The sequence below is a fragment of the Barbatula barbatula genome (assembly GCF_947034865.1).
Source record: "Barbatula barbatula genome assembly, chromosome: 8".
Taxonomy (NCBI): domain Eukaryota; kingdom Metazoa; phylum Chordata; class Actinopteri; order Cypriniformes; family Nemacheilidae; genus Barbatula; species Barbatula barbatula.
The window spans coordinates 17,689,783-17,703,734 of record NC_136771.1 but is presented as its reverse complement, the minus strand read 5'-3'; the positions used below and the strand labels follow the sequence as shown (position 1 = coordinate 17,703,734).

The 13,952-nt window shown below is 38.8% G+C and overlaps 3 protein-coding genes across 5 annotated transcripts; 1 reads left to right on the top strand and 2 right to left on the bottom strand.

Annotated features, from left to right (window-relative positions):
- Positions 1-257: 257 nt before the first annotated feature.
- rpl9 (ribosomal protein L9) lies at positions 258-3,727 on the bottom strand. Of its 2 annotated transcripts, none has more exons than XM_079462874.1 (8): positions 3,640-3,727; positions 3,123-3,169; positions 2,898-3,013; positions 2,695-2,790; positions 2,460-2,592; positions 2,048-2,128; positions 1,329-1,447; positions 258-869 (listed from the first exon to the last, which is right to left on the bottom strand). In XM_079462874.1, exons 2-7 carry the CDS (start codon positions 3,166-3,168, stop codon positions 1,341-1,343), a joined length of 579 nt encoding a protein of 192 aa, XP_079319000.1. In that variant the 5' UTR covers position 3,169; positions 3,640-3,727; the 3' UTR covers positions 258-869; positions 1,329-1,340. The 2 variants fall into 2 exon arrangements, with proteins under 2 accessions (XP_079319000.1, XP_079319001.1); XM_079462875.1 differs by lacking the exon at positions 3,640-3,727 and adding an exon at positions 3,263-3,636 and having other exon boundaries at positions 261-869.
- Positions 3,678-9,470, top strand: lias (lipoic acid synthetase). 2 transcript variants are annotated; one of them, XM_079462871.1, is made up of 12 exons: positions 3,901-4,057; positions 4,317-4,489; positions 4,828-4,921; positions 5,143-5,223; positions 5,351-5,507; positions 5,596-5,653; positions 5,736-5,864; positions 7,496-7,603; positions 7,903-8,048; positions 8,165-8,235; positions 8,330-8,441; positions 8,548-9,103. In XM_079462871.1, the coding sequence occupies exons 1-12, from the start codon at positions 3,932-3,934 to the stop codon at positions 8,607-8,609; spliced, it is 1,317 nt and encodes a 438-aa protein (XP_079318997.1). In that variant the 5' UTR covers positions 3,901-3,931; the 3' UTR covers positions 8,610-9,103. The 2 variants fall into 2 exon arrangements, with proteins under 2 accessions (XP_079318998.1, XP_079318997.1); XM_079462872.1 differs by lacking the exon at positions 7,496-7,603 and having other exon boundaries at positions 3,678-4,057; positions 8,548-9,470.
- ugdh (UDP-glucose 6-dehydrogenase) lies at positions 9,097-13,906 on the bottom strand. The gene is made up of 12 exons (XM_079462870.1): positions 13,687-13,906; positions 13,037-13,198; positions 12,678-12,779; positions 12,390-12,590; positions 12,079-12,276; positions 11,846-11,993; positions 11,666-11,760; positions 10,859-10,989; positions 10,343-10,482; positions 10,112-10,203; positions 9,902-10,012; positions 9,097-9,796 (listed from the first exon to the last, which is right to left on the bottom strand). The coding sequence occupies exons 2-12, from the start codon at positions 13,196-13,198 to the stop codon at positions 9,698-9,700; spliced, it is 1,479 nt and encodes a 492-aa protein (XP_079318996.1). The 5' UTR covers positions 13,687-13,906; the 3' UTR covers positions 9,097-9,697.
- Positions 13,907-13,952: the final 46 nt, after the last annotated feature.

Below are 13,952 nucleotides of genomic sequence, written 5' to 3'. Positions count from 1 at the left end.
CATCTTAAAGCAAAAACTGGCAAATGTGTTGCAAGCAGTCCATGAGATGCACTACAGTACATTCACCACAAACTGATGGTCACATCAAATACCTTTAGTCATAACCGCCTCCCGTTTTAATGATTCATTACTGTTGGTTACAGGACTGTAAAACTTGTTCAATGTCTAGTTTTAAATTATGCTTATATTCCTAAATATTAAAAAGTCTATAAATACGTCATATATATTAGCGCTTAATGTTACTGTCCACCCATTTACTAAATTGTGCATTTTATTTTTTAATTATGTTTCAAATACACCACAAATGAAGCTCATTTGAATGTTTAGATGACAAACAGTAAATATTTTAATACTATTAAAAACTTATTTGGTAAAAACTTTAGGATGGTAACCTGCCTATTAGCACATGTGTAGCATGTTATTATCTTACAAGCCTCCGTTCAATCTAAAGATTTTTCTTCAACAATTAGAATAAGAACTGAATTGGTGTTCAATTATGCACATCCACTTATACAACCGTATTGGATAATGTGGTAGCTGATAAGGTGCAGCATGCATTAGGAGTTGTTGAAAAATACACAGAACAGGGACATATTTATACAAGCAGCCCACATTCTACACACTTGTTATTTACCCCTTCAAGTTAAAAAATGTATTTGTGTCATATACCAAATAAGCTACCCTTAAAATAAACTGCAAGACAATGTTTTTGTGGTTGAAAAAGGAGTTAGCATTTATTGACAGATTTAACAGACTAATTTAGTCCTCCTGCTGTTCCACCACTGTGCCCTTCTCGCTGACATAAATCCCATCCAGAAACTTCCGGATGTCCTTCTTCCTCACAGTGGTAGCCTGCTGGATCAGAGCAGCTGATGGAGAGAACAAAAAGTGTGAAGACAAAAGCGAGCGTGCATGGTGATTTTTGTTCGGGGTTGCACCCGAGAATACAACTCATTTGCTGAGCTGTACAACACAAACCAGTCATGTAACATGCACACCAAGTCAGTGGTTATAGCTGTGAATTTAGGAGAAAAAGCTTTGTTAGTGTTGTCATGCTTCCAGTATGTGACCGTGCAACCAACCCTTATAAAGATTAAATGTTATAAATGCAGAATTAAATACTCATGAAGGAAATTGTGCCCAAGAAGATCCCGCATTATTTTGGCACTTTTGCACAAATGCTTTATCAATCAAATGTATCAGTGGGCGTGAAAAGAAAATGGAAACAACAGACAGGTACAATGACAAAAAGCAGGACAAGTTGGTGCATGGAAAACAGAAGGCGGGGGTCGGCGGCTCAGGAGCATGAGCGACGGTCTCCTTCTAACCTCACGTGCCATCTACTCATCCGACTCAACAACAGTTCCCTTCTCAGACACGTAAATACCATCCAGGAATTTTCTGATATCCTTATTTTTCACTGTGGTAGCCTGCTGGATGAGGGCCGCTGGAAGAAGAAATGCTGGGAAGGTGAGGAATGTTTGAACACGCACACAGACAACTTACATGCTCAAAGCTAATGTCACCCACATCTTCCATACTCAATGCCAGTCTCTCTCAAACTAGCACCTCACATACATTGCAGTCACAGCCAGACTGTCAAACCAATCACACTCATATGCATGAACCCAGGTTATGCAGCCAAAAGGTAGGACCACCAGACTCAAGAGCTAAAATGGGGAGAAACCTACAAATAGACCTTTTACAGCACCTTTGTTGAACGACCATACAACAAGACATGGATGTTCAGGTCTAGTGAAGAAAAGTTCCGGGGTGCAAGGTTTAGGTTCAAAGGGGGGGATTTGTGAGTTTCAGCAGACAAAATATTATAACGGATTAGAACCAGGGAGACTTGAGATAAAAATGACATTAGCATTCACAAGACGCTTAAAACCTAAATTTAACTTGAAGGCACTCAGTAAATTATACTATCAAAAACAATTCTGGTTTTTACTTTGACAATGAAACAAAGACAAACATAAGATTTAAAAAAATGTTAGATCCAGCTAAAAATCCTCATGGGTAGTCATAAGTACACAATGCTTACCTGAGTTTGACACCAGCTCAATATCATTACCCTCCAGAACCAGCTCGTCTTTCTGAGCAGCAGACACTGCACACGTTACACCTTAAAAACAAATTCCCACATATCTGTGACTAAACAACAAGCAGAGATCAAATCTAATACAAACACCAGAACACTACAGCAGCATCAACGAAGAACATTCTCCAGCAGGATTAGCAGCGGCTTTTACATCTACTCCGGTTGCAGACTGTATTTTTGTTATTGTGTGTGGAGGAGAGGTTTCACAGAAAGTGATGATCAAGTGACCATTGTAGGATTTGTGACACGGACAAGCCGTGGACTACAAGCACACTGCAGCATGTTGTGTTCAAGCACAATGGTTTGCGAGTGTATGTGTGAAAATCTAAATAGTTCAGACAAAATGCCGACATACCTGCCCTCATGCGGACACGGCGGATGTACTTCTCCCCTAAGAAGTTTCTGATCTCCACCAGACAGCCAGTCTCCTGAATAACCACGTTAATGGGGAAATGGGCATATACAGATCGCATTTTGTATCTGAAACCCTGCAAAATAAAGTTAAGTTATCATCACATAGTAGTCTTGATACATCATGCACGTTAAAGTATTTGATCAGCCTGTTTGTGTGTTAAATGCCATTTACTGACCAGGGTGACACCTTTGATCATGTTCTGGACATGACTGCAGATGGTGCGGACTGTGGCAAGCTCCTTCCGGTTACCCCACCACTTGTCAACGCGCAACTGAAACATACACAGATGAACAACAACTAAGTATACACATTAAAGTTTAAAGCTATGTATTGATTGCAACCCATTCATTCATGCAAGCGTGTATCTAGGCTGCCTACCTTCTTCTGTTTCTTGCCGAGCAGACTGAGCTCGAGGTTAATGTGGTTGAACTCCCGGCGAAGGTTACCACGGGGTCCCTTCACCAGAACTGTGCGGCCCTTGAGGATCACCTCGACTGTAAGAACAAGATTAATGAAAATCCCATTCAAACATTTAGACCATACACGCGTCTCAATAGTTAAGACATACGCTCCTCAAAGCATGACATCTGAAGTTTGACATACCGTTGTCGGGGATGTCCACCGTCTGGTTGCTGAGAATGGTCTTCATTCTGACAAAAAACGCAACAGAATTGGTTTCTTAACATTTATTTACTTTAGTCACAATGTACTTCCGTTGACTGCTTCGTGCTAATAGCAATCACCGAAGTTGCAGTCTAACGTTACATCAAACCGGGCATTATCGGCGTCTCAGAAACTAGTGTAACTGTAGCTCAAAACCACATTTAGGGCTTTGTTTTCACGGTTTCTAAATGTCGATGTAGGCATTTCTTTAATATTTTGTTAACGAGTGAATGACACGCTTGCTTCGGCCTAAACGTTTCATGCTAACAGATAAACACTGCGGGGCCGGAGTGCGATTATCAAACGTCATCGGAACATATAACACAAATACAGACGCATATAGTTTTATGAACATGTGAACAACCCCACGAGACACTGGGCAGATTTAACAAATATTAAATTTGTGCAGATTGCGCTTGATTAAAATGCTCAAGAACAGGATGCGCCATGTTCTTACCTCGCCGATAAAGGAGGAAAGGAAGGAGGAAAGACGTCATGACGTAAAAATAACCGATGCGTGATGCGTCACTGCCTGGCGCCAAAGCACGATCAAACGATTGCCGATACCCAAAAACTTTACTAAATCATATTTACAATTTGTGTGTATATTTTTTTATGTAAACAATGCGGCCACATACACAGACTTCATAAAACTGATATCACACCCACAGAACGCGTATTATTCAGTGTTATAAACGTGTAGTGGTTTGGAAAGTCCGAGTTAATCGATGTCAGAGTAATTGTTGTCAATGACAGGCGCTCTGGCTGGAGCTGGATCTATAGTCATGGCGTTGGTTAGCCGAAGTTGTGTTGCTGCGGGTCGATATTCGTCGAATCATTTGTTTTTACAGTCAAAATGTTTTGAAGTGTCACATGTAAGTTATTTCCTGCCGTATATTACCTTAATGTACACATGTATAGCTACACACGTTTTTTCGTTACGTACTGGTGGGCTTTAATGTAACGTTTGACCTAAACACAAGGGTCATTGTAGTACACTGATGAAACACATTTAAACGTGTTTAATGTTCTCTTGTCATTCCATATTTTGGGGTGATGATGATGTCATAGCCGACATAAAAGTCTTATAAATAGTCAGGCTGGAGTATTCTCATGTTGTGCTGCTGGTCGCAGGTTTACTCTAACAGACTGACCACCGCTACCAACACATCGCCCACACTTCCAGAGAAAAAGAAAGAGATTAAGGAGGATGGGCTCAACCTGCAGGACTTTATATCTGGAGAGCTGTCAGAAAAGAGCAAGTGGGAGGAATACAGGGGCAACTTAAAGAGACAGAAGGGAGAACGGTAACCTGATGCACACACCATTCTCTTACAATAATGCTCAAAAGCACTTTATTAATAACAGTTACAGTTTAGGGTCTATGTGACAGTTCTGTGCAGAATAAAACAAATGATCAAGATCTAACTAAAGTTCAGTAAGTGCCATGTTTTGGAACACGTTTACCGCACCACAATGTTTTTGTCTTTACTTCTTATTTATAACATACAGACAGGCATTACACACGTTATTGGGTTTAAATATGTGTTGTGTTTGTATTATATATAAATTTGTTATTTCAAAGTTTACATTTGCATCCAGTCCATATATGATTTAGATTTAACATCTGAGTCTGTTTTCTCAGACTAAGGCTACCGCCGTGGCTTAAGACGGAGATCCCTATAGGAAAGAACTTCAACAAACTGAAAAACACACTGAGAGAACTAAACCTGCACACTGTGAGTGTGATCACTGACACAATAATCACTGCTTATTCAACATCAATATTGGAACAGGAATGATTGTACTAAAAACAAAAGGTTATTATTTAGGCACCTAAATGTTCTTCCTAATATGTATGACTTTCTTCTGTAAATCGCTAAGAGAAGCTTAGCTGATCTCATTATTTCTTTAAAATTATGTTCACATATTGTGTAAACAGCTGTTACTGTGGTTACAGGTCTGCGAGGAGGCCAGATGTCCTAATATTGGGGAATGCTGGGGTGGAGGAGAGTATGCTACTTCCACAGCAACTATTATGGTGAGTGTTGGTAATACCACACACACACAAAATGATGGCAATATCTCAATATTATAGACTTTTATTATATAACTTCCTAAGTAGCAGAATCCTGATTGTATATCCGTGCTTGATTCTCTTCCCTTAGTTAATGGGTGACACATGTACACGGGGCTGTAGGTTTTGTTCGGTTAAAACAGCAAGACGTCCTCCTTCTCTTGACCCGGATGAGCCATATAACACAGCAAAGGCCATCGCAGCATGGGGACTGGACTATGTAGTGCTCACATCAGTAGACAGAGATGGTGAGAAAACACATAAAACACAAGCGTGCCACAACCAAAACTTTTATAATCTGATCAAGCAAATGCGTAATTTTATTGTGCTGAGCAGATATTCCTGACGGTGGTGCTGAGCACTTTGCAAAGACTGTGTTAAACCTTAAAGAGAGGTACAGATATTTATCTGATATTTATGTTTGAGTACGTGTCAAATTTTGGTGATTTTAAAAATGTTGCTATTCGGTTTCCAAGGAACTCTAATATCCTGGTAGAGTGCTTGACTCCTGATTTTCGTGGCGATCTGGCAGCAGTGGAGAAAGTTGCTCTGTCGGGGCTTGATGTTTATGCTCACAACGTAGAGACGGTTAGAGAGTTGCAGAGGTTGGTGCATTTTATTGTTACTCTGCGATGGCAAACAACAAGAAATGAATTCTACGATGACATTAACATTTGGCAGACGCTTTTATCCAAAGCGATTTACATTGCATTATATTATACATTTGTATCAGAGTACGTGCAATCCCTGGGATCAAACCCATGACCTCAGCATTGCTAGCGACATGATCTAATCACTGAGCTACAGGAAAGCTTATGATCAAACTTATTTAGTCTGATCTATATTAAATGGCATTTTCGAAAGGATATCTTGTTGATCTAACAATTATGGTGCAGGATTCTGACATCCCCTTCTGTATCCATTAGGAGGAGGGAATGATGGATCTTAACATTTTACGAAAAATTATAGCTATTATCATTTAAAGGAGTAGTTCACTATAAAATTTCTGTGTCATGATAATTTACTCGCACACATGTTGTACAAGCCGTCTGTGTTTTATTTATTTGTCGAAAAACAAATTGAGGCTGTTTTGAGGAAAGATTTCCAGGGTTCTTATTTATATAATGCACTTAAATAAGGCTGTTGGTTAAGGTCAAATTTCAGTTTTATCGCAGCTTCAAAAGGCCCTACACGACACAAGACGATGAATAAGGGTGTTGTCTAGCGAACCGATTAGTCATTTAACAAAAAAATCTAAACAATTATATACGTTTTAAACATAATTGTATGGATAGCCCTGCCTCGGAGTGCCTCCATGTAGCACGTCCATGAGTTGACGTAATACGTAATCATACATTGGAAAAGTCAAGAGGTAAGCAGAAGTTCCGACCAAGTGTGTGCGCGAGTATGGAGAAAGACCGTTAAAAAATCTTGGATGTTGAACAGACGTCTTCTGACATATGACATACCAAAGACATGCAAGTTATGGTTCACCATAACTGACAAATAGGTCCCTTTCACATTGTTTAAAATGGTCAATTCGTGTGCATATCAGGGATGTTTAAATCTTTTTAAATCGACGTCACGCGTAACCTTTTCAACATGATTGCGTAATACTGAAGTCATGGACGTACATCACGGAAGCAGTGCAAGCCGTGTATTTGTTTAAAAATACTTTAAATTAGTTTTCTTTGAAAATGACCAACCATCGGCTGGTGTCATTTAGAGCCTTTTGAAGCTGCGATGAAACTGAAAACAACAGCCCCCTCTTTAAGTCCATTATATGGACATGAACCCAAGAAACCTTTCCTAATAAGCCTTAATTTATTTTCGACAGAAGAAATAAAAACACGGACGGCTTGAATGACATGTGGGTGAGTAAATTATCACTACATTTTTATTTTATAGTGAACTACTCCTACCAAACACTTACCCCCCCTTCACTGCCATAGTATGGAAAATAAATACTATGGGAGTCAATGGGGGAGGAGATCTGCTTGGATACTAATATTCTTTCAAATACCTTCCTTTCTGTTTAGCAGAACAAATACATTTATACAGGTGTGGAACAATCTGAGGATTAGTAAATGATGAAACATATTTTGGGTGAACTGTCCCTTTAAATCCATTATGTGTTCTGTCTTGGATGTTATGTGTAATGTCTAGAAGCACAGTTAGTTTTAAAAGAGTGATGCGTAATATGCTAATGTCTTCATGCTTGCTGTGATACATACAGTTACCACCAGATGGCAGTAATATTGCCCATTGAAAGCCCACTTGAAGGCCTCAACAAACTTCAAATGAGGCCTCAAAATGACTTAACAGGGATAGTGGAGCCAAAAATGTAAATTATTTTTCATTTACTCATCCTCATATTCAAAACCTGTATGACTTTGTTTTCTCTTGAGAAATTATTTTGAAGTACGTTTAACCAAAATATACCCCCCCCCTTTGACTTCCATTGTATGGATGCAAAACCACTGAGATCTTTCTCAAAATATCTTATTTTGTGTTCAGCAGAGAAAACCTTTATTCACAGGTTTTGGACAACATAAAGGTTAATAAATAATGACAGAATTTGTATTTTTAAGTTTTTTTAAAGCGTAGAGACATCATTTGCAGATCTTGATCTATAATCTTCAGGTTTGTACGTGATCCCCGTGCGAATATCGATCAATCATTGAGCGTATTACGACATGCCAAAAAGGTGAAACCCAGTGTGCTCACCAAGACGTCTATTATGCTTGGACTGGGAGAGACAGACCAACAGATACATGCCACATTGAAAGGTAAAGTGCGGTAACACTTATTTATACCAGATTTGGAGAACTATATTTATGCTTATCACAGGAGGTAAATTACTATGAATAAATCAGCAAGTGAGCAATTGTTTTGTTGTTTGCAGAATTGAGGGATTCAGGAGTGGACTGTTTAACACTGGGACAGTACATGCAGCCAACCAAACGCCATCTTAAGGTTTGTCCTTATGTCTTTGAAATAAATACATTTCTTTCAGGTGGACAGAAGTTCTGAATTGTACATCAGACTGATTGTGTTTGTCTGTTTGAAGGTGGACGAATATGTTACTCCCGAGAAGTTTGCATACTGGGAGAAAGTTGGTGAGGAGATGGGCTTCGTCTACACAGCCAGCGGGCCACTTGTGCGTTCCTCTTACAAAGCAGGTAACCACTGTATAACCTGAATGCTTATTTATAATGTATGTGAATCCAAAGAACTGCAATATGATGATTTGTTTAAACATTTTTGTGGTTTTTACTTAATTCTTAGGAGAGTTCTTCTTAAAGAACCTACTGGAAAAGAGGAAGACTGAGGAGATGGCAGCAGAGTAATTCTTGGTGTAACGCTGTAAAATTCTAAATAAAATCAATTTCGTTTGCAGTAACATTCTACAAACTTAGTTTATTCAACATAAACTAATACAGGATTATGATTTAGAAAGAGGGAAGCATTATTTTGATGCAGTTTGATATTGAAAAGAGGCATTCTGGGTAGCATTGAATCATTGATCATTCATTTAGTCTTTACAGCACAATAAAATGCTTGAGAGACTTAAATTGTATGCACATCAATGATCCAAACAATGTCTCAATCTAATTTCAGTTAATGCAAGGAGTTTAATATCTGCATTATTTAAGAAGATATTGTTTAAATAAATGCTGGACTGTTTAAAGAAATTAAATTCTAAAACAAATGATGCGGTAATGTATATTTATCATTTAACTGACATTAACAGGATATCAAATTTAACAAATTATTGTTTTGTTTCAACCATGGTTGTTTCCTAGATGAAATAAAGTTGCAATGCTTCTTTTTGTTGGTCCATATTTATTTAAGAAATCATTTCTATGTGATCATTGTACATAACCATTACAAATCTGTACATTATATGTTTTATAAAAGCTACAACAGATTCTACATCAACATACACAACCAAACAATGTATAAAGAAATTAATGATTGCCCTACTTGCTCAATACAATCACACGCTGAATGTATACAGCTGTTTGAATTCAGCAACTTGGTCCCGATATAAGTTCCATTTCGTTGAGTCAAAATTTTTAAAAATGTGATTCTGTTATTAATACCAATAACACTGATAATTTAACATGTAAACAATGCTGCAGAGGTAATACCTCTAAAACACTAAAAAGGCTTACAATTGTGGTTTGAAAATAAACGATTACATGATTAAAATATGACACCTGTCTGCATTCACTGCGATCAGCCATGACAGATAAACCAGTCACGTGAAAAAACATTCCAAGCACAAGTCAGATTATTAAACACACAAACAGCACATGCATGATTCAAGACAGAAGCGTCTGAGGTCACACATTGGCTCTCTCACCAAAAGATTTTAATCCGTGTACAATGCACATGCAGGTGTATGCATGAGTGTGTGTGCGAGGTTGGTGACTTATGCTTTGGCTTTTTTGCTGGGCGGTTCGAGTCGTGGTACTCCTCCGGAGGGTGTGAAAGGAATCCGGGAAGTCACCTTCTTTCCAATAGTCTCGATCTACACAAACCAAAAACACACGATTGTCACCATGTAAATGTACAAATAAAGAGGCGATGTCAAAGAAGTGCACACTTTGGTACACAAACGTGATCATAGACAGACCTGAAAGCCGACGTTTTGGAGTTGAACATGTAGGTGGTCCAGAACTCGTCGACCATCAAAGATAAATGCAGGTTTAAGCATCTTGTAATATATTTTCTCATAGTCCAGATCCTGAAAACAAACACAACATGTTATACTTTATTAAAAGAACATTATTATTACTAGTTTCGTGATTCCATTTGATTCTGAATACAATGTGTGTGTGTTTACCTTAAACATGTCCCACTCGGTGCAGATGACCAGTGCGTGTGCGCTTTCACATGCCTCATACGGGTCTTTTGTCACAGTCACCAGTTCAGATACTGCAAAGTGTGTTATAAAATTAGATAGACAAATGATTATTTACATCAGATTCAGCATGACACAGCACTCACACAATCCCATGAGCCTCTCCCATCATACACAAAACATGAATCTATAGGTAAAGATCCGCAAACACACCTCTCTCAGGGTTGTCTCCAGAAATGCTGGGTTGAGACAGGTCCTGGATTATCTGCTCCTTCAGCACTTTAGGGTCATATATATGCAGCTTGGCTCCTTCGTCCATTAGATACTTAGAGATGTAGATGCTGGATGACTCCCTGAAATACACACACAGGATGGATTTACATCATTTTTTAAATGAATGTTCAATTTCAATTGTTGTGCAGAATATAATTCTTTTTTATATTAAAGGATCATGTCATGCTGGTTTTATTGGAGGTAGTAAAGCACCACAGTCATGCTACACAACACAGGGACAGAGCATGGCATTCTCATCTACTCTGGATAAAGGCCATGGGTGTGTGTGTGGTGTGGTAACAAAGCTTAAAACATGAGCGTGCAAGCTTTTTTTGAACAAAGTTGATGATTAACTCTCAACTTTGTTTGTAGGTGAAGGAGCCATTTTTCCAATGTCATGAATGAGTTGTAATAGAAATGTGATTAATGACTGGGTCAAAGTGTGTCCGCATGTACCTTGTATCTCCTGTGTCCTTTTTAAAAGAAAAGCCTAACAGGGCGATTTTCTTCCCTGTAGCGGTGTTGAACAGGCAGTCAATGATTCGACAGGCAAATCTCTTTCTCTGATATTCGTTCATGTCGATTACCTAAACGTGCAGAAGAAAGTAAAGGGTGAAACGATGCATTTTTGCAGCGCACGGCATGTCACAATATGCCTATAATGCTTTCTGTTTTTGTAAGATTGTCGACAGAACATTTTACAAAATGTTAAATAATATAACAATTCTGGCATCATTTACTTATCTTCTTTTGCAAAAGTGAATTACTTTTTATTCATGAAACAAAAAAGACATGCGGAAGTGTCTTAGCAACTTCTTCCATACAATGACACTAATTGATGTTAAAAAGGCCATTTTAACTGCATGGAAAAGAGCAGCTTGAACATTTTGCTGAACATCTTTTTGGAACATCATTATGGTAAATGATGACGATTTAAATCTTTGGAAGTTGATAAGCAAACAACAGTGAAACCCATTGACTTCTATTTTATGGACACAACCACTGAGAAGTCAATGGGCGCCAGTTTTTTAGTTACCAGAATTCTTCAAAATACTGTCTTTTGTATTCTGCCAAAGAAAGTCATAGGTTTGAGATAACAAGAGGGAAAGTCAATGATTTTCATTCGTGGGGGAACTTTTACTATAAGTTCAACTTTTTTCACAAGCCATAATTGAATATATGCGGACGCAAAAGAAATAAAATAAAACATTTTGGTCTGTTCCTTACATAAAACTGCTACCTTTGAAGTATTTGAATAATTACCTGTTGCCAATATGAAGCAACTTCTGGAAGATTTAACACCTCACATAGATACACCAGATTCAACACATCCTTCTGAAAACAACTTCCCCCAAAACCTGACACACAAAAACAGCAATTTAAAGCAACAACTAATGCAAAATTCTTATCTAAAAATGTAAAAAGAAAGAATAAGAGACTGACCCACGCTGGCTTTAAGGAATTTGCTGCCAATTCGTTGATCCATGCCGATGGCTTTTGCCACCTCCTCCACATCAGCACCAGTAGATTCACACAGAGCAGAGATGGAGTTTATGCTACTGATTCGCTGCGCTAGGAACGCATTTGCCGCCTAACACACAGACAAACACACATATTATTACATAATTGTTTATCTTTATTAACCTTACACACATACTTTCTATAAACCCTCTCACCAGTTTGGAAAGCTCGGAGGACCAGGTGTTGGTGGTAATGATGCGGGATTTGGGTACCCAGCGTTCATAAACTGCAGAGAGAGCACTGATGGCCCTCTGGCCTTCTGGAGTCTCATCTCCACCAATCAGGACACGATCTGGTTCCTTCAGGTCCTTCACTGCCGTTCCCTCTGCGAGGAACTCTGGGTTGGACAGAACCTGTAATCACGGTCATAAATATTGAAGAAAAACGATCACGAACAGCAGAACGTTTAAGAAACATTATATAAACTCAATATTATATATAGGAATATTCACTAACAACCACACACCTGTAAGTTGAGACTGGGTTTCGTGTTTGCATCAAATATCCTGCGGATGCTCTCGGCTGCACGAACCGGTACTGTGCTCTTCTCCGTAACGATTTTATAGCCGTCTGACACCTCCACGATTCTCCGCGCACACGCCTCAATAAATTTCAGGTCGGCAGCCCGACCCTTGCCCATACCGTATGTCTTAGTAGGTGTGTTTACCTAAGAAAGAGAGAGATTTTTTAAAACATTGAAATTTCCCTCTAATATAAAAAGACGGGTTGCATTTTTCACGTCTTTTTCACTCACCGAAATGAAGACCAAATCCGCCTCTTTAATAGCAGAGTCGATGTCGGTGGAAAAGAAGAGGTTTTTCCCTCGACATGTCAGCACCACTTCATTCAGACCCGGCTACAAAAAAAGACCACATTTCATGCCTCATGATGGACTTCATCAAGATACCACTTCTAATTATTCTTATTTCTGATTACATTAAGGCTTACATTACAATTGCTTAACTGTCAATCCATTTTGACTTGTTTTTACAATCGACACAGATGTCATGTTATTTATTTTGGCATAGGGCTTTTCACAACACACGGTGTTTTAAAACCAATCGAACTATAGTGTCTTAATTGTCCAACAGAACTTGTCAAGATGATTCCTACCTCATAGATGGGCAGTGTATCAGAGTTCCAGGCTTTGATCCGGGACTCATTCACATCCACCACCGTGACTGTTATTTCAGGACACATGCTGGCAATTACACTACATGTTGGCCCACCGACATATCCGGCTCCAATACAGCAAATCTTCTTAATCTGTACCATCTTCATAGGTCAAAGAAAGCCAAACACATCAGGTCAGTACTTGAGATATATACAGTACACATGAAATAAGAATGAATGAAAAGCTATAGTCTAAGACAGTCTGTAAGCAAAATGCTCTGGACATTTCATCGCCTTCGGCAGGGTTCCGGGGGCTCATGGGGAGGTAAGGGGGTCCAGAGTAAGGTATCATGTTACTTGCCACCCGTTAAAGAAAAAATATTGTAGTTCCGTTTTCTGATGGTGGCTTTAACACGTCGTATTAAAAAATACAGTAATGTAACTTATACTGCTGATGTTCTCGTGTACAAAATGTATTTGTGACAAGTTTCTTTTTCTTCTTTTCACTTTTACAAACTGTCCATTATACGTCAACAGCAGAGCAGAGCTTATAACCCGTGAGCAGTTCCGATCAATATTTTAGATATATCAAGACTAAAATCAACTATATATAATATACAGAAGCTCCCATAACTGTAAAACACACTTACCTTGTCTCACAGTGAAGTTATGAGTTAACAGTCTGTGTGATTCAGTGCGGTGTGCAGGTAAGGATCCTCTATCAAAGGTGACTTGTTCCCGAATGAATAAAACTCTTATATACACGACACAAACTCAAACACACATTCATTTACTCTCACTCACACTCACACACACACACACACACACCCACCCAACGGGCGGGGAAAGCTACGTAAACACTTCTGAGGAGGGCGGGGACAGACAAATGCTTCCGAGGTAAGGGGGTTTTTCTAAA

Bases quoted from the DNA above. Each gene is read 5' to 3' on its own strand.
- lias (XM_079462871.1), top strand. From the start codon at position 3,932: ATGACAGGCGCTCTGGCTGGAGCTGGATCTATAGTCATGGCGTTGGTT. The intron at 4,058-4,316 runs GTAAGTTATTTC...TGCTGGTCGCAG, and splicing joins AATGTTTTGAAGTGTCACAT to GTTTACTCTAACAGACTGAC. The intron at 4,490-4,827 runs GTAACCTGATGC...CTGTTTTCTCAG, and splicing joins AAGAGACAGAAGGGAGAACG to ACTAAGGCTACCGCCGTGGC.
- rpl9 (XM_079462874.1), bottom strand. From the start codon at position 3,168: ATGAAGACCATTCTCAGCAACCAGACGGTGGACATCCCCGACAACG. The intron at 2,593-2,694 runs GTCAGTAAATGG...TTTATTTTGCAG, and splicing joins TGATCAAAGGTGTCACCCTG to GGTTTCAGATACAAAATGCG. The intron at 2,129-2,459 runs GTATGTCGGCAT...TTTGTTTTTAAG, and splicing joins CCGTGTCCGCATGAGGGCAG to GTGTAACGTGTGCAGTGTCT.
- ugdh (XM_079462870.1), bottom strand. From the start codon at position 13,198: ATGGTACAGATTAAGAAGATTTGCTGTATTGGAGCCGGATATGTCGGT. The intron at 12,780-13,036 runs GTAGGAATCATC...CTTTTTTTGTAG, and splicing joins ATACACTGCCCATCTATGAG to CCGGGTCTGAATGAAGTGGT. The intron at 10,483-10,858 runs GTACATGCGGAC...TGTGTATTTCAG, and splicing joins AAGGACACAGGAGATACAAG to GGAGTCATCCAGCATCTACA.